Here is an 18,487-nt window from a genome sequence, read left to right on the forward strand (position 1 = left end):
CGAGTTAGAGTTAGTCGTTCATATCTTGAGCTCAAAATTGAGTATGCAATCTCCCAACTCGTTGAACTCAAGCTCTGTCTAAATGCAATAGAATCAAACTTGAGCCAAATAATACCTAACCCAGTTAAACTCGATTCAATTGCAACCCTTCCACTGGGTATTCTATTTGAAAGTGAAAATATGAATAAACATATATAATAGGATGTCATTTTCTCTTGTTGGCCACAAAAAAGTCTGAAGCAAAATATGATGGTTAGCTTGTTACTTACTAGCAATTCCATCCAAGTATTAGTCGAATCTTTTGACATTTAAATTCCTCACTAAAAAGAGAAAAAAATCCCAAAGAAGAATAAAATCCATAAGCAATTTAAGAACTAATATTAAACAAATATAAGCTCTTGGTTTTACATCACTTATAGGAAACCAAATATCCTAAATTTTTTCAACCTGGAATGCTCGTAAAAATTCCAAAAAAATTTTATTCTATGTTGTAGTAACATGCGAATGCTCCCTTAAAAAGAAAACAGAAAAAAGAAAGAGCAAGTTTAGCAGCAGGGTACAGCAGAACATTAAAACTTACAGCACCAACCCAGGGAGTTTTTGCTGAGGCTTTACAAAAGCACTGCTACAACGCAAGAACTCAAACACGAATTGCTGCCAGATGAGAAAATAGATCTTGTCATATAAGAAAACAGTGGATTGCTTTGTAATTCAGATCTACTCAGGGATTGAGAAAATTACTTAAGTCTGTAGTTTAAATCTTATACTCGTTGACGCGTATCCATTTTGTTGATGACCACTTGTTTCCTTTAATCACGGGACAACCTCCTGGAGTAACAAAAGAGAACAGCTTGATAAGATTGTTATGAGATGAAAAAACTTTTGGGTAATGCAGCAATAATTTATGGTAACTCTTACTAACCATGTAAACTAGAAGAATCTAGAGAGGCATCAGGCCTCATGCTCCAGAAAAGCAATGCATCCCCCATCTTTGGTTTAACAGAAAGACCTTTCTTTCCACATTCAGATAATTCATCCCACCAAGGCACAGCACTAATGTTCCCTTTAGCAGCAGGAAACACTGTCTCACCTCCTTCTTCAACGTCTGAGCTGTATGATGTAAAACAAAGGAAATTATAGGAACACAACTATGAACTTACGCTGAATGCAACTAATACAGAAATTTTATGTGCCTTACAGGTACATTAGCACAGTGGCCATGCGTTGCCCGCCATTCTTAGTGTTGAACTCATCCATGAAGTAGTCATAGTGAGGCTCATATTTCTGTCCAGGTTCATAATGGAGAACTTGCAGTCCTTCCCCATGCTCTGTATGCTATAGCGTCAGTTTAAGCAATAGCAAATGAATATTCAGACCAAATATGACAAATATAGACATCACAACTCAATTGAAGCATAAGACATACTGTGCATAGAATCACCAGAAGAAAACCACCCACTGGACCCAAAATACTCAACTGAAACAAGCTTCTTTCTATTTCCTCGTCAGCAGTGTGTTGGATGAAAGGAAAGGCAATGCATCCATGGATTTAGAGTAAACCGAATTCACCACAATATTTAAAAAACACTACTTTATTGTTCACTACTCACCAGTATCTTTTGCAACTGTGGATGGTGGTAGTTAAAAAGGTGGTCCTTGAAAAATCTGTAATCAAAGTTACAGGGACAAAGAAAAAGGTAGAAGTGATGTTTAGAGCAGACAAGGTAGTTATTCCATGGTGGAGCAGGTTTTTCTAGAAAAGTGAATTGGCAGTGATGGGATCATAAGTTGTTGTTGTAGTAGTGATGGTAGAAGGTAAATCTATATCTGGTGGTGCCAGAATCAAAATTGCTCGGTAACCTGCTGGATAGAGTAACATATGCAGTAGCAGCAGAGTGGTGGTAGTGCTGCCAAGAGTAATCTTCATAGAAAGGAGAACAATGCAAGTCCCCATTTGTTGGTCCATCCAATAAGACTTGTTTATTGAATAGGTTATAAAAGTTATGTTTGTGTTACTGCTGGGCACAAACTGCTAAATCCAAACAGAGGCAATGAGGGCGACAGGGATCACTATGGTCCATGCAGTACAAAATATCTTTGAACTATTTGATCTCAAAACTAGAAAAATTAATATTCACAAAAAAAATTATTGTAATGATGGTAATATATGTCCTCTTTTTGGTAGCTAGAAGAACTATCTACTAGCTAGCTAAAACAGTCTGTTGTGGTCATACAAAACGTCTTAGGATTTAATCCCGCTCAAAATAGGATAAGGGTAAAGTTATGAATAAATATGAAAAAGTAAAAATCTTACATTCTTCTGGGACCTAGACAAGGTGAATGGAGGCACCTACCAAAGAGATTTTACCTTCCTCAATTTCATAGAAAGAAGATCCAAGGCATAAATTCTTCCAAAATCTTTCATAACTTTCTCATTTGCAAGTCATTATATAAATTCATCATCATATGCTCCAAAATTTTATCCCTTTTTGTAAATAATTCTATTGATTTAAACAAACCCTTTCTATATTTTAGCAGATAGAGATGACCAAGCAAAAAATGGTAGTTCAAGTCAAACAGCATACCAATAGGTATGAAGGTGAAATCTGAAATTCTTTTTTCAATGTCTCTAATAATTTTGTCTTGTCCTCTGGCCAAAAATGTTCCAGAGCTCGTTCTTACCCTGCAGATTGAGAGGGATACTAACTATTCCATAAGAAACAAAAAAACAAAAAAGGAGGAAAATATTAAACAAAATCTTGTTTCTGCAAAATTATCTTAAATTAAGCACCTGCTATCTCTACTCTTGCCAGTTTCACTATCAACAACAGTTGACTTTTGCATATGGGGCTTGGCTCGTTCGATTAGGTAATTACACTCCTCTTCGGTCTGCCAAAAAAAAAATCCTTAATATGTGATGGCTGTAAAAGGAAATTAAGCTTTGAAAAGTCATAGAATCTTTCAAAAGAGAATGGGAATCAATAATATCTGATTCCCCATATACACGATATGCTTCTTGAGCGAAAGCAGCAACTGTGGCTCTCAAACAGGCAAGATATGCAGTTCACACAACCTGCATACTAATTTCGCATTCCAGTTCCTTTAAAACAATTCATATTATTGTTTAAGGGTGTAAGAATCAGTCACAATGTTAACACATCGAGCATTGTCATACCCAATTGTCCGTTAGATTTGCTATTAATAAAAGCAATCAATCACAAAATAAGTAGCATTTCAAAGCCCAATTGAAAATAAATAATACAAAACTGGAAATAAATTAAAGAGGAATTAAAAAACTTACCAGGAAATTATGATAAACAAAAGCTCGAGGTTCCCACGAGATCACCTCAACCCACTGCTCCCCCTTGCCATCATTTTCCGCCATTCTACAATCAGAACAGCAAAACAAAATCAACATTATTACAAAAGCAGCCTCCAATTCAACAAAACCTATCAAAACTTTAAATCATAAAACAAAACACATACTTCATCTTATGTTGGATCGTATTGAGATCGTTTGCTTTCGGCAAATCGCCGGGATGGCTCGGCATCGAGAAGATCCCGAGAGCAAGAAGAATCAAAATCATGAACGTAAACATAACCAAAACCGTCAAAATCAACATCGACGACGACGACGATTTCCGCGGCGGGATTCGCGAATGCCTCGCCTTCATCATTGATCTTGAGATTTCAAAACTACAATTTCCTTGAAATTCTGATCCGTCAAAAATCTAGATTTGAATTCGAAGAGCGAGATCTGAAACAGAAAGCTAAAGACTTCGTGGAAGTGCTGTCGAGTACTTAGGCCTTTTTTTTCATTTATTTTATTTTAAATTGTTATAAATTATCGTGACTGAAGTGGCTGCTCTGAGATTTTGGGACTTTTGCCTGTTTTTCATTTTTCATTTTTATTTTTAGAAAGATAATTTACGAAGACTTTAAATTTTAGGATTTTTGTCTTGTCTCAATCTTTAGCATTTCGTTTTTTGTCTTCCATTTTTGTCCCTGTCCGATTAAATTTAAAAATAATTAACAAATACAAAATACCGTTTTTACCCACTAAAAGAAATAATCATATAATTACATAAAAAGATGTACTCTACATTAAATCACGATATTTAATAAAATTAGTTAATTATTTTATTTAAAAATATTAAAAAATAATTATTATTTAATAATTATAAGAGATAGAAATTAAAGAAGGTATAAATATAAAATATCAAAAAAATATTTAAAATAATAAAATTTTATCTTTTTTTTAATTATAAATTATTGGTGTCATACCAGAAAAAAAAATCAAAACATTGGATGTGATGTAACATATTCAGCATGTGTTAGTTAAATGTCATCAACTAAAATTATAAAAGCCTGATAATAATTTCTTTGATTTATTTAAAAAAAACCCAATTTTCCCATTTATAATGTCTGCCAATGGGTTAAAGCCTGAAATATTTGGCTTTACTATTTTGGGCATTATGATCTTTTTCTTTCATTAGTTTTTTCTTTTATGATTCTTCTTTTTATCTTTTTTCGTTATCTCTCTGGCTTGCAGGATGTCAAACAAATCGGAGACTGTAGTTGGTGGCACTGTCAGAAGAACCAAACAGAGAATAAACTGGTAAGGGCAGAGTTGTTGTTGCATGGTGCAGGGTGAGTAGCTAGGTCAGAGAATGAAAAAAGACGACAATAACGACTACTTTGATCCTGCCAACAGGATAAGCAATTAAATATAATGCGTTCGATTAAGAGAACTCACGAGTTTGACTAAATTATAATATCAATAAATTTAAAAGTTTCCTAAGTTCCCATTTTCACTTTCGAGCTCGAACTCAAGTTGACAACATTAGAGCTCGTTGAGTTTGCATTTGAGCTTGAGCCTTAGATAAACTCCATCGAACCAAACAATAGTTGATTCGGTTCGACTGCACCCCTTAATCCATCTATGCTTTTGTTGTATTTAGAAGACAGATAGTGAAGAGGACTGCAAAAGTAGGATGCAAAGTAGATGGAAAATAAGAGTAGCAAATCAAACACTGCACAAAACCATACCTGCAAAATGAAGCTGCTTCTTGTTTCTGAAGTAAATACTAACAGTAACATCTGAAAACAGACTTATTAAATGTAAAGCCTCTCAATTGGGCAGATCACATTCATACATTGCTATCAAATTTCATAATATCAATCAATGCAATATTCAATTGAAGGAAGCTGCAATGGTCTAAAAGACTCCGAGAGAAGAAGGATACACGGGAACAGGTTTGTAAGTAAAACAACTGGGAATGTAAGTTGAAGTTCGTTTTCTGGGAGGCTCCATGGATTCGATGGCAGGTTGGTTCAGGTATGCATACTTGCTTTTGGTCCACCTGCTCATAACAGTATAAAGATGCTTGTTAGACAAAAAGTTTACTCAATTCAGCATTTCTTGCATATCTTACTACTTCACATAAGGTCCGCAGGATGTTTGTACTAACCAGTCCTTTATTCCCACGCGCACTTCGTTGACAATCTCGTCTTGTTTGCTACTGGGGATGCTGGAAGAATTCTTCTTGCAAGCTTCATTACCGTCATCATCCTTTAAGGACTCTACAAACTGCTTGTAGTCTTCCTCCTATCATAAATTTGAACTAGAATTAGAAAATCCAACACTTAAGCATACGAAAGCATATTATGGACTAATTTGAGACCCGCTCTATCAAAAGACCTATTTAACTTTACCTGCATGCAATTCTTCAGTATTATGGAAGACCCTAATGTACCAACATATGAAAGTGCAATTAAGGAGAGGACGCCTAAGGTGTATTCTTCTCCTACAGCAAGAAGGAACAAGAATATCTTGTGCATCAAGGTTGTTTACATTCAGCGACAATTGATCAGCAACACTGATCCCTTAAAAGTAGCCAGTTAACTGATCATTAGAATGTTAATTGTTCAGATTCGGAGCCTATATCAATACAAAGTGCGGCCTATGTGGTCATTCAATTTGTTCCAATTCTCATCATATGAGCCAAGTTATGCTATCATATCATCAAATTGTTATGAGCACCATAATTTTCTTTTCCCGGTTATCTAATCACCTTGAACCATATGCCATAGGCTTGAATCAAAAGGTTATCTGTACTGTAATCTTCACAATTAGACAATAACTTTGTTGAGGCCTCATAGTAATTGGCAAACCACATGCAACAGTTACAAGACAACAAGAGTGTAATAAGGCATTCAGATGTTTTGCAGAGTCAACTCATGAGTGCTTGATCACATAACTTAATGCAGCATAAGGTCTTACCGAGATATTACGAGCCCTGATACGTGCTGCAGCCTTGATAGCAGCAAGGAGATGATCTTCTTCGACAACGCGCTTCTGCATCCAGAACCTGGCAATCTCTTGCTTCGTTATGCTCTCTGTAACCGTCTTCCGTACCCAGATTCTTCCTGTCGGAAGCGGTGGAGGTGGTGGTGGAACTTCCTGTTTTGTCTTTGCACTAGCACTTTCAGTTTCCACCTTCATTGGCTTCATCACGAGACACTCTTTTGCTAATTTCCTTTTCTAGTTTTTCTAAAAATACACCGTATGCAATCACTATATGATAGAAGACATAAAATTAACAAATAAATGCCACAAAGAATGACATTAATAACCAACGGCCATAGCTACTAATCCAACCTACCTTTCAACTGTGACTGATGAAGAATTTCCCACACAAATCTGCCCAGTTGTTTTCACAAAGTTCAACAGTATATGATCCTCCTGGGCTGTCTCTGCAACTAAACATAAAAAAGAAAATTTGACTGGCAGGTGTAACCTAAATTTTCAAGTAACAACTGACTAAGTTAGCAACAGAAAATCCAAATTCCATAATGCGGTAACTGGTAACTCCAATTCTTGCAAATTGATGACGGCCAACAATAATCCAAACAAAAATTTCTCAATCAAGCTAACCTAATCATTGTACAATAAAATTTTCTTTTATTTTGTACATATATAATGGGAATCTAGCTTTGGATAAAAATTCAGAATTATTTAACCAAACGAAGGGCAGTATTTAATGAAATAACTTAACCATCCCAGCACCCAGAAAACTCAAAGGAAGGTTTTGGTTTGTTCCAAGACCCAATAAATGATTGGGCAACAATACCATTAAAAGTTACGATCAGAAATTTGGGAGTGCCACCCATCAAAAGTTATCTGTTGAGCTTGAAAAGTCCAGCATATATAAACCACATAACACTATACTTTTCAATATAAGATTCAAGTTTTGTTCCTCGTACTTGGGATAGGAACAGATTACACCACCTCCCCCTTCAAAATTTTTGAACTAGAATCACATTCCATTCAATCCTTTCTTTCATAAAATTTTAGATGATTAGACAGAGTCTTTGAGATGCTAATATAAACATACCAAAGTTAAAAATTTTGTCTACCCCACAGTGGAAATCACCATGATTTCTTAACTTATAAACTCAATTTCCAAAAATTGAATGCAAAGATAAAATGAAATTGAAATTAAAATTCCATTATATAAATTAAAACAAGCATATCTACATAAGAACCCCCATCGAAAATACAAAACGGAACAGAACAGAACAGAGTAGCAAATTGTTCAAGTCTCGGAGGAGATCCGAAGTGCCTTGGTCTTGAACCTGTATCTCGGAGCTCTAGGAATGGCTTGACTGGTTCCAAAGGGAAAGGCCCGGCCAGGTCTTTCAGTCAGCGGAGGGCCATCATCGTAAATGAACCCAAGATGAAAACCACAACTATTGCATTTAATCTTGGTCCTGTTTCGCTGAATTCCCCAGTAGTTTCGAGTTTCAAAAAAGGGTCTCACCTTGTCCTCTTTCTCGAAACTGAACTTGGTGTCGTCGATCAAAGCGAAAGAGAGTGAGCCCTTGTTGCCCGCCTCGAAGAAGAAGTCAGCAGGATAGAGATGGGTGGTCTTCAGGTTCAGATTGCTCCCGCAGTCGCTGCAACTGTAGATTGAAGCCATCGTCCGTCGTTTTGCTTAGTTTAGTTCTGCGTTTCGTTTATAAAATGGGTGAACGATGAAATCAAGGAAGACGAAAGACTTTTTCTTTCCAATCTGGAAACCGTGTAGCTGGTCTTCGACTCTTCTTTGTGTTGTATTGTCTTGGCAGTTGCCACCGATTTTCACAGCTTGGAAATTTCATGGCAGCGCTGTCGAGTATTGAAAATAATATATTAATTATTAATTAATATTTGTTCGCCGGTCACGGCACTCTCTCCATGCGTAAAGCCCAAACTGACCGTCTGGGTTTATAGGTCAGTCTCAAGACCGAGCCCGTGTCTGTTTTACAAATTTAATAGAGTTAACAAGGTATATTTATATATATTATTATATAATTATATTATATTATATTTTTTATTTAAAATTATTTAATTATATTATATATATATTTGTGTACCTAAATAAGTATATATAATTTTATTAAATTTAATATTATTTTTTATAAAAATACTAATATATCTATTTTTAAGTATATGTCAAATATATTATCGTATAATTTAATATTATTTTATTTTTAATTTAAAATCACATAACAAGTCAAAATTATGATAAGTTTAGCCTAAACATAATTCATATAAAATATGAAATTGGTAGATATTATGCAAAGTTAATAAGTCCCCATAACATGGGTGAATTTGATTTATTAACTTGAGATTGAATCTATATTTCACTTAAATGAGTCAAAATTTCAATTTAATAGCTTAGTTTGAGTTTAACTCATTTATACCTTGAATGATATTGTTCATTTATTTGATGATATTGTTCGTTTATTTAAATTTGTCAATTAGGTTAAACAACACCGAGGTTTGATTATTTGACTTGAAAGATTTAATTTCATATTGAACATAATTTGGGCCTCAAGTGGGCCTAGACAAAAAAATTATCAATTGAGTTATAGGGTTCGAGTTTGAATAGAGATTGTTCAAATCTAAAGTTTGATAAATACTGAAAATTCATTATATAATAATGGTGCATTTGTTAGATTTTTAACCTTTATGAGGTTGTAAGAGTGTTGACGAGATTATAGGAGTGCTTTGTAATTTTCATAAGTTTCATGGTCAGGCTCGAAATAGTGTAAAACCCAAAAAATGTTAATCAACGAGACCAAAGCTAAAAATTTGAGACCAGAATAAGAAGGCCTGAAGTCCAAAGCCTGAGGCCGAAATATTTTTATAGGTTTGAAGCTTGGGCACAAAAATTTTTAAGATCCTGAGCTTACACAAAGCTTGAAATTTTTAATGAGTCGAATTTATCTTAAAATATTATTTATTTTATTAATAATTTTTTATTAACATTATATATTAAATCAAATAAACTTAAATTAAAATTGAATTCAAATAAATAATTTTTTAAAATTAATTTGATTCAAATATTTTTTAGTTCGCTTTTAACGTGCCTAGAAAAATGTAGATGACATCTAGAACTGCATCTTAATAGGGTGATGAACAACATAAAACGGTGGAAGCCCGTATAGCCAGCCCAATAACCATTAATGCCTCTTTGTTTTGGCCACTACCCAACGACAGGAGGGCATTTTAGTCCTTCTGGGAAAAGAAAGTAGATCGGTTAACCTAGACTCGCTTTTTTGTCTATAAATATCGACGAGGGATCTGAAATTCTCTTTGTTAGGGTCTTTCTCTTTGTAGAGTTTCAGAGAGGGGCTGGGGGGGTCGAAATCTTGATCTCTCTCACTGTCAAGTGTACACCAACTTAACACTTACAGACTCGAAAATAGAAACCGGAAAAAACAGAGAACCGTAATTTAACATATAGACTTTTCAAATCAAATTGGTACTTTTATTTCTTTCTGAAACCCTAGCTCAGCTTACTTGAATTCGATCGTCATGGACACGCGGTTTCCTTACTCTCCGGCGGAGGTCGCCAAGGTCCGCCTGGTGCAGTTCGGCATTCTCAGCCCTGACGAGATTGTAATTTTTCTCGATTCTCTGTTTATTTCTTAGTAGTTTGTTTGGTTCACCCAGACTAGGAATCTCTCAGCGAGTACTGAATATTCTACTCATTACGAAATTCTAATTTCTCTTCTGGTTTAGGTTTTTCTTTATCGTAATGGTTAAGCTTCTGAAAGAGATTTATGGGGGTATAATTTGTTTTTGGTTGGTGAGAAAATAAGAAAAAGATAAAAGAATTGAAAAGCAAAAAAAAAAAAAAAAAGCTTTATACTCAAGGGAATACTTATTGAGCTGGGTTGTATTCATAGTTAAGTTTTATTATGTTTGCTGTTACTTTTGTCAAGTAAATGCTGTTTGTAACTTATTGAATGATTGACGGCTGGTGTATACAGAGGCAAATGTCAGTGGTACAGATTGAGCATAGTGAAACAACTGAGAGGGGAAAGCCAAAGGTAGCTGGTCTAAGTGATCCTCGGCTTGGTACAATTGATAGGAAGATGAAGTGTGAAACTTGTACTGCAAACATGGCTGAGTGTCCTGGTCATTTTGGGCATTTGGAGCTTGCTAAGCCAATGTTTCACATTGGCTTTATGAAGACTGTCCTCAGCATTATGCGATCTGTTTGCTTTAATTGCTCCAAAATCCTAGCAGATGAGGTAACAATACCTTGGTCATTAGTATATAATGGTTTTGGTCTGAGTTCTTCATTTCTACTAGTATATGTCAGAAGTTCCTAAGAATTTTTGTTATCTTTTGGCATGGATCACTTAAATGAAATTTTCATATAGGTTATTCACTAGCATCAAAGAATTGTAGATAGTATCTGAAGGCAAGACATTTGCATTTATTTAAGCAAAATGCTGCTGAAAACATCATGAGAAAAATTATGTTTGGGCAAACGTGAATCAAAAGGATGTGTGAGCATGTTGAGGTGAAATCAGGGGTGATGCATTTAGACACACATGTGCATGTTTATCATTAAGAGAGATACAGTTGGAAAAGACTTTTTGTTCTTCCAAAGGTGGACCATGGACCTTATTAGGCTTTCAAAGCTGCAGTCTGATTTGGTTTTCTTTGTTTAGTTGCAGTCTGAAGTTGATTTTCTTTGTTCAGTTGCAGTCAGAAGTTGGTTTTCTTTGTTTGGCTGCCATCTGAAGTTGGTTTTCTTTGTTTAGCTGCCATCTGAAGTTGGTTTTCTTTGCTTACTTTGTCTAAGCTGTTGAGGTCTCCCCTCTTTTTATTTGGTTTTCTATAGGTCAATTCTGATATATATTGGTATTGCTTGCTTGTTTTCTTGGTACTTCCAATTTTAAATATAAGGATCTTCGTATTCATTTATTTGGGATTTGACGCATATCAAACAGGAAGATCACAAGTTTAAGCAAGCCTTGAAAATAAGGAATCCCAAAAACAGGCTTAAAAAGATTCTGGATGCTTGCAAAAACAAAACTAAATGTGAAGGAGGTGATGAGATTAATGTCCAAGGTGAAGATGGTGAAGAACCTGTTAAGAAGAGTAGGGGTGGCTGTGGTGCTCAGCAGCCTAAGCTGACTATTGAAGGCATGAAGATGATTGCTGAGTACAAGGCTCAAAGGAAGAAGAGTGATGATCCGGAGCAACTGCCTGAACCTGTTGAAAGGAAGCAGACACTTACTGCTGAAAGGGTAATTTTTGCACATAATATGTTACTGCCTTCTTTTTAACCTCCTTCTTGTATGATGCTAAGTTTCATTTTGTGTATCTCAGGTTCTTAGTGTTTTGAAGAGGATTAGTGACGAGGACTGCCAACTGTTAGGGTTGAATCCCAACTATGCCCGTCCAGATTGGATGATTCTGCAGGTCCTTCCCATTCCTCCACCTCCTGTGAGGCCCTCTGTGATGATGGATACCTCCTCCAGGAGTGAGGCAAGTATTTACTTGTTTTCTTCCTTCTGCAGAATTATTGCCTTACTGGTTCATCTTAGATGAACAGCCTGTACCTTTTCTTTCAATGGTACATGGGAATTTTACTCTTATCGAATTTTATATATTACTATCCTAGTATATTTAAAGTGAAAACTAAGAATTATATATATGAATTCTTATGATGTGTCATTACTGAATTCAGGATGATTTAACTCATCAATTGGCAATGATTATTCGGCACAATGAGAATTTGAGGAGACAGGAAAGGAATGGGGCACCTGCACATATTATATCAGAATTTGCACAATTATTACAGTTCCACATAGCTACCTATTTTGACAATGAATTGCCTGGGCAACCAAGGGTATGGTTTCTCACACGCTCAATATAGACAGGAAACTCAGAAGATATTTATAAACATGTATATGTTACATCTTTGTACTTCATTGTTGTGGTATCTTTTTTCCTTCAGGCTACACAGAGATCAGGTAGACCTATAAAATCAATATGTAGTAGACTTAAGGCAAAGGAAGGACGGATCAGGGGTAATTTGATGGGTAAGCGAGTGGATTTCTCAGCACGAACTGTTATAACACCAGATCCAACCATCAACATTGATCAGCTGGGAGTACCGTGGAGTATTGCATTAAATCTCACTTATCCGGAAACAGTGACTCCGTATAACATTGAAAGGCACAAATCTTGTCACTTTTTGATTTTTATCCTAGTCTTTCTGTTATCTGTTGTAATCAGTCTTTTCATTTACAAAATAGGTTAAAAGAGCTTGTCGAATATGGGCCACATCCTCCACCTGGCAAAACTGGTGCCAAATATATTATAAGGGATGATGGTCAAAGGCTTGATCTTCGATACTTGAAGAAAAGTAGCGATCACCACTTGGAACTTGGTTATAAGGCAGTGTCCCTGTCCAGCTTTGTAATAGTTATAGGGTTTCCTTAACAAGTATTAACTGTTGCTATTGTGGTTGCAGGTGGAGCGACATCTCAATGATGGAGACTTTGTTCTTTTTAATCGCCAGCCCAGTCTTCACAAAATGTCTATCATGGGGCATAGAATCAAGATTATGCCATACTCAACTTTCCGCCTGAATCTATCTGTCACTTCACCATACAATGCTGATTTTGATGGGGATGAAATGAATATGCATGTACCTCAATCATTTGAAACAAGAGCGGAAGTTTTGGAGTTAATGATGGTGCCTAAGTGCATTGTGTCCCCTCAATCAAATCGGCCTGTAATGGGCATTGTCCAGGATACTCTATTAGGATGTCGTAAAATCACCAAAAGGGACACCTTCATAGAGAAGGTGATATTAACAACCACTGTTCCATTCCCACTCCCTTTAGGCACTTCCATACTTTTGTTTATTGTGTTCAATACAGAAGTCTAATTTTTTCTTTGTTTTTGCAGGATGTATTCATGAACATCTTGATGTGGTGGGAAGATTTTGATGGCAAAATTCCTCAACCGGCCATTTTGAAACCACGGCCTCTTTGGACCGGAAAACAAGTTTTTAATCTCATTATCCCAAAGCAGATAAATCTAATGAAAGCTGCTGCCTGGCACTCAGATCTTGACAAAGGCTTACTTACCGTAGGGGATACTCTAGTCCGTATAGAAAAGGGGGAGCTCCTTACCGGAACCCTTTGCAAGAAGACACTTGGCACATCAACTGGAAGTCTTATTCATGTTATTTGGTAGGTTCTCTGGGTATGAGCTAGGACTTAGCTATCTTAAGCATTGCTGAACTCCAGTGAAAGTATGATAAATAAAAAAATCTTGCCTGGTCAATGTATTGAGTCTTCCTAAAATAGTCATCTTTCTTGGTCCAAAAGAAAGCAAAATATATTTGATTAGAGAAATATAAAGCTTAAATCTCTAGTTAGGGAGAGAGGAAAGCTGAATATCTTTGGGGATGACTGGCAGCCATGATTTTGGCTAGAACAGTTTGGTTCTTATATAGAGTATTCCAAATGCTTGTAGTGAAAATGGGACTGCTATGCTTTTAGTGCTTTAAGAAGTTGTTCTTGCAAATTCCATTTTTTGTATTCTTGAAATTTTTCATGCATACAGGGAGGAGGTTGGTCCAGATGCAGCTCGCAAATTTTTGGGACATACACAGTGGCTTGTTAATTATTGGCTTCTGCAGAATGGTTTTAGCATTGGAATTGGGGATACAATTGCTGATGCAGCAACAATGGAAACGATTAATGAAACTATTTCAAAAGCAAAAGATGATGTCAAAACTCTAATCAGGAAATCACAAGAGAAAAGCTTAGAGCCTGAACCTGGCAGAACTATGATGGAGTCATTTGAAAACAAAGTGAATCAGGTGCCTAAGTTGAAGTATTTATAATATTTTGGTTCTGCTTTGGATATTTTCAAGTCAGTACTAATTTATGTGCAATCTTCAGGTTTTGAATAGGGCTCGTGATGATGCTGGAAGCAGTGCACAGAAAAGTTTATCGGAGAGCAATAATCTTAAGGCAATGGTGACAGCGGGATCCAAAGGAAGTTTCATCAATATATCACAGATGACTGCTTGTGTCGGACAGCAGAATGTGGAGGGTAAGCGTATACCCTTTGGGTTTATAGATCGGACATTGCCTCATTTCACCAAAGATGACTATGGGCCTGAAAGTCGAGGGTTTGTGGAAAACTCATACCTCCGTGGACTGACACCACAAGAGTTCTTTTTCCATGCTATGGGTGGTAGGGAAGGTCTTATAGATACTGCAGTTAAGACATCTGAGACTGGGTACATCCAGAGGCGTCTGGTGAAGGCTATGGAAGACATTATGGTTAAATATGATGGCACTGTAAGGAACTCATTGGGTGATGTAATCCAATTTCTCTATGGGGAAGATGGCATGGATGCTGTCTGGATTGAATCACAGACTCTGGATTCTCTGAAAATGAAGAAATCAGAATTTGATAAGACTTTCAGATTTGAGATGGATCAGGAGAACTGGAACCCGAATTATCTGTTACAAGAATTTATTGATGATTTGAAAACAATCAAAGAATTGCAAGATGTGTTTGATGCTGAAGTTCAGAAGCTTGAAGCAGATAGATTCCAACTTGCAACAGAGATTGCAACCTCAGGTGATAGTTCTTGGCCTATGCCTGTTAACCTTAAGAGACTTATCTGGAATGCACAAAAGACTTTTAAAGTTGATCCACGAAGGCCCTCTGATATGCACCCAATGGAAGTGGTGGAAGCTATTGACAAGCTCCAGGAGCGGCTGAAGGTTGTCCCTGGTGACGATCCATTGAGCGTGGAAGCCCAAAAGAATGCCACACTATTCTTCAATATTTTGCTGCGCAGCACTTTTGCCAGTAAAAGAGTGTTGCAGGAGCATAGGCTTACTCGCGAAGCATTTGAGTGGGTTATTGGTGAGATAGAGTCACGATTCTTGCAATCACTTGTGGCACCTGGGGAAATGATTGGTTGTGTTGCTGCACAGTCAATTGGTGAACCTGCCACTCAGATGACTCTAAATACATTCCACTATGCTGGTGTTAGCGCAAAGAATGTCACTCTCGGTGTTCCTAGGTTGAGGGAGATTATCAATGTGGCTAAGAAAATTAAAACACCTTCTCTTTCTGTTTATCTGAAACCTGGAATTAACTCAACAAAGGAAAGGGCCAAGAATGTGCAATGTGCATTGGAATACACCACCCTTCGTAGCGTTACTGAAGCTACTGAAGTATGGTATGATCCAGATCCAATGAGCACAATAATTGATGAGGACGTTGAGTTTGTCAAGTCATATTATGAGATGCCAGATGAGGAGGTTGCGCCTGAAAAAATATCTCCTTGGTTGCTTCGTATCCAGTTGAATCGGGAAATGATGGTTGATAAGAAGTTAAGTATGGCTGCCATTGCTGAAAAGATTAATCTTGAGTTTGATGATGATTTGACTTGTATATTTAATGATGACAATGCTGAGAAACTTATCCTGCGTATTCGTATCATGAATGATGAAGCCCCAAAGGGTGAACTTAATGATGAATCAGCAGAAGATGATGTTTTCCTGAAGAAGATTGAGAGTAACATGCTTACAGAAATGGCTTTGCGAGGTATTCCAGATATCAACAAAGTATTTATTAAAAAGGGTAAATCAAACAAGTTCGATGAGAATCAAGGATTCAAGTCTGAGGATGAGTGGATGCTGGATACAGAAGGTGTTAATCTTTTAGCTGTTATGTGTCATGAAGATGTTGATGCAAGGAGAACAACTAGCAATCACTTAATTGAAATTATTGAAGTTCTTGGGATTGAGGCAGTTCGTCGGGCACTGCTGGATGAATTGCGTGTGGTCATATCCTTTGATGGATCCTATGTGAATTATCGGCATTTGGCTATCCTGTGTGATACGATGACCTATCGTGGCCACTTGATGGCCATCACTCGGCATGGAATCAATCGCAATGATACTGGGCCAATGATGAGATGCTCATTTGAAGAAACTGTAGACATTCTTCTTGATGCTGCAGTGTATGCTGAATCGGACTATTTGAGGGGTGTCACTGAGAATATAATGCTTGGCCAGCTTGCACCAATTGGGACAGGAGACTGTTCATTGTATCTCAATGATGAGATGCTTAAGAATGCTATTGAACTTCAGCTGCCTAGTTATATGGAAGGTTTGGACTTTGGCATGACACCTGCTCGTTCTCCCATTTCCGGAACTCCTTATCACGATGGCATGATGTCTCCAAGTTACTTGTTTAGCCCAAATCTCCGTCTGTCACCTGTTACAGATGCTCAGTTTTCTCCTTATGTTGGTGGAATGGCCTTTTCACCTACTTCATCTCCAGGCTATAGCCCATCATCACCTGGATATAGTCCATCATCGCCTGGATATAGTCCCACATCACCTGGATATAGCCCCACCTCACCCGGATATAGCCCCACTTCTCCCGGATATAGCCCCACTTCACCAACCTATAGTCCCAGTTCTCCAGGTTATAGTCCAACCAGTCCTGCCTATTCACCTACTAGTCCTTCTTACTCACCTACATCGCCTAGTTACAGCCCTACCTCTCCAAGCTACAGCCCCACCTCGCCAAGCTACAGCCCTACCTCTCCAAGTTACAGTCCAACTTCACCTAGTTATAGTCCTACTTCTCCAGTGTACAGCCCCACCTCACCTGTATACAGTCCAACTTCACCGTCTTACAGCCCAACGTCTCCTTCTTACAGCCCAACATCTCCTTCCTACAGTCCAACATCACCTTCTTATAGCCCAACATCACCCTCGTACAGCCCCACATCTCCATCATATAGCCCCACTTCACCAGCATATAGCCCCACTTCTCCTGGTTACAGCCCAACTTCACCGACATATAGCCCAACCTCACCAACCTATAGCCCTACTTCACCAAGTTACGGTCCTCAGTCTGCCAAATACAGTCCGTCGCTGGCTTATTCACCAAGCAGCCCAAGATTGTCACCTGCCAGTCCTTACAGTCCTACATCTCCAAATTACAGGTATTTCAAAATGCAATAGGTGCTGAAGCTTAAAATCTTTTATAGATGCTGAATAGTTTACCTGCTGTCATTTGGTTGCCTCGTAGTATTTTGGTAGCATTATTGCTGTCTTTCTTCTGTTAAATATTGATCTGTCTTTTTTTTGCAGCCCAACATCTTCATCATATTCACCTACGTCTCCATCTTATTCTCCTTCAGGCCCTTCATTTAGTCCTAGCAGGTAACATGCATTTGATTATTATGTTGTTTCATTGTGTTTAACAGGTTTCACTAGCATCTTTTATGTTGTCTCTGTATGGTGATCCGAGGAAAATTAGTTTGATATCTGTTTTTGTTGTTAGATAAGTGTTGATTTGTGTTGTTTCAGTTGCTGTGAAATCTTAAAGTTACATGTTTCTGTTGTTTTTCACTTTACAGTCCATATAAATCTGGAGTAAGCCCTGACTATAGCCCGGGTTCTCCACCATACAGGTAATAAGCAGACTTTCCGATATAAGTTCTTTAAGTAACACTTTGCAGTATTAATTCAAACTGAAAGTTTACGAGTTTGGTTCTTACCATTTCTTTTGATTCTTTTCTGAAGTGTTGGATACTCGCCTAGTGCGCCAGGCTACTCTCCTTCATCAACTAGTCAGTACTCCCCTCAGACAGACAGGGATGACAAGAGCACCAAGGATGAAAGGTACAAAAAATGACCAGAGCAAGTGATGACCGAAGCATATCAAGAACTGGGCAATTATCCAGAAATTAATCTATCACCATCTTCGGATATCATAGTATTTATGGCTCTTTATTGTCTGATATTATTACTGTATCACTAGTGCTTATACAGACAAACAAGGGATACTTAGTGTACACCCAAAACTCGAAGCTCGACTCTGAGTGACCGGGAAACATTTCAACCTGTATAAACTTGCGCTTGTTTCTTATTTTTGTTTTCACAGATTTACTTGAGACTGGGTTTAACCTCTGGTGTAAAACTTTCCCCAGTAGGCTGACCCATTTCTATTTGTAAACTTATTTCAAAGTCTGGATGTTCATGTTGCCACTACGATTTTCCACTTTCTGCAACAAACCCAGAAGGGAATTTGATTTCTGTAAATTGGGTTTTCATTTGAATTTCAATCTGGTTT

At 37.2% G+C, this 18,487-nt stretch overlaps 3 protein-coding genes across 4 annotated transcripts; 1 reads left to right on the plus strand and 2 right to left on the minus strand.

The window, feature by feature from the left end:
- Positions 1-359: 359 nt before the first annotated feature.
- On the minus strand, positions 360-3,901 carry LOC123199371 (probable prolyl 4-hydroxylase 10). The gene is made up of 8 exons (XM_044614343.1): positions 3,487-3,901; positions 3,302-3,386; positions 2,792-2,889; positions 2,586-2,683; positions 1,199-1,328; positions 923-1,110; positions 742-828; positions 360-654 (listed from the first exon to the last, which is right to left on the minus strand). The coding sequence occupies exons 1-7, from the start codon at positions 3,675-3,677 to the stop codon at positions 755-757; spliced, it is 864 nt and encodes a 287-aa protein (XP_044470278.1). The 5' UTR covers positions 3,678-3,901; the 3' UTR covers positions 360-654; positions 742-754.
- A 1,145-nt stretch (positions 3,902-5,046) lies between these two features.
- LOC123199372 lies at positions 5,047-8,255 on the minus strand. 2 transcript variants are annotated; one of them, XM_044614344.1, is made up of 3 exons: positions 6,284-6,594; positions 5,472-5,608; positions 5,047-5,363 (listed from the first exon to the last, which is right to left on the minus strand). In XM_044614344.1, the coding sequence occupies exons 1-3, from the start codon at positions 6,512-6,514 to the stop codon at positions 5,219-5,221; spliced, it is 513 nt and encodes a 170-aa protein (XP_044470279.1). In that variant the 5' UTR covers positions 6,515-6,594; the 3' UTR covers positions 5,047-5,218. The 2 variants fall into 2 exon arrangements, 1 of the variants encoding a protein (XP_044470279.1); XR_006498333.1 differs by having other exon boundaries at positions 6,284-8,255.
- A 1,386-nt stretch (positions 8,256-9,641) lies between these two features.
- On the plus strand, positions 9,642-18,456 carry LOC123198625 (DNA-directed RNA polymerase II subunit RPB1). The gene is made up of 14 exons (XM_044613348.1): positions 9,642-9,949; positions 10,324-10,587; positions 11,296-11,595; positions 11,678-11,836; positions 12,039-12,200; positions 12,309-12,529; positions 12,610-12,751; positions 12,828-13,163; positions 13,268-13,554; positions 13,931-14,189; positions 14,272-17,354; positions 17,503-17,574; positions 17,772-17,825; positions 17,938-18,456. The coding sequence occupies exons 1-14, from the start codon at positions 9,866-9,868 to the stop codon at positions 18,047-18,049; spliced, it is 5,535 nt and encodes a 1,844-aa protein (XP_044469283.1). The 5' UTR covers positions 9,642-9,865; the 3' UTR covers positions 18,050-18,456.
- The last annotated feature ends 31 nt before the right edge of the window (positions 18,457-18,487 follow it).

The sequence above is a fragment of the Mangifera indica genome, chromosome 16 (genome assembly GCF_011075055.1).
Source record: "Mangifera indica cultivar Alphonso chromosome 16, CATAS_Mindica_2.1, whole genome shotgun sequence".
Classification (NCBI taxonomy): Eukaryota; Viridiplantae; Streptophyta; class Magnoliopsida; order Sapindales; family Anacardiaceae; genus Mangifera; species Mangifera indica.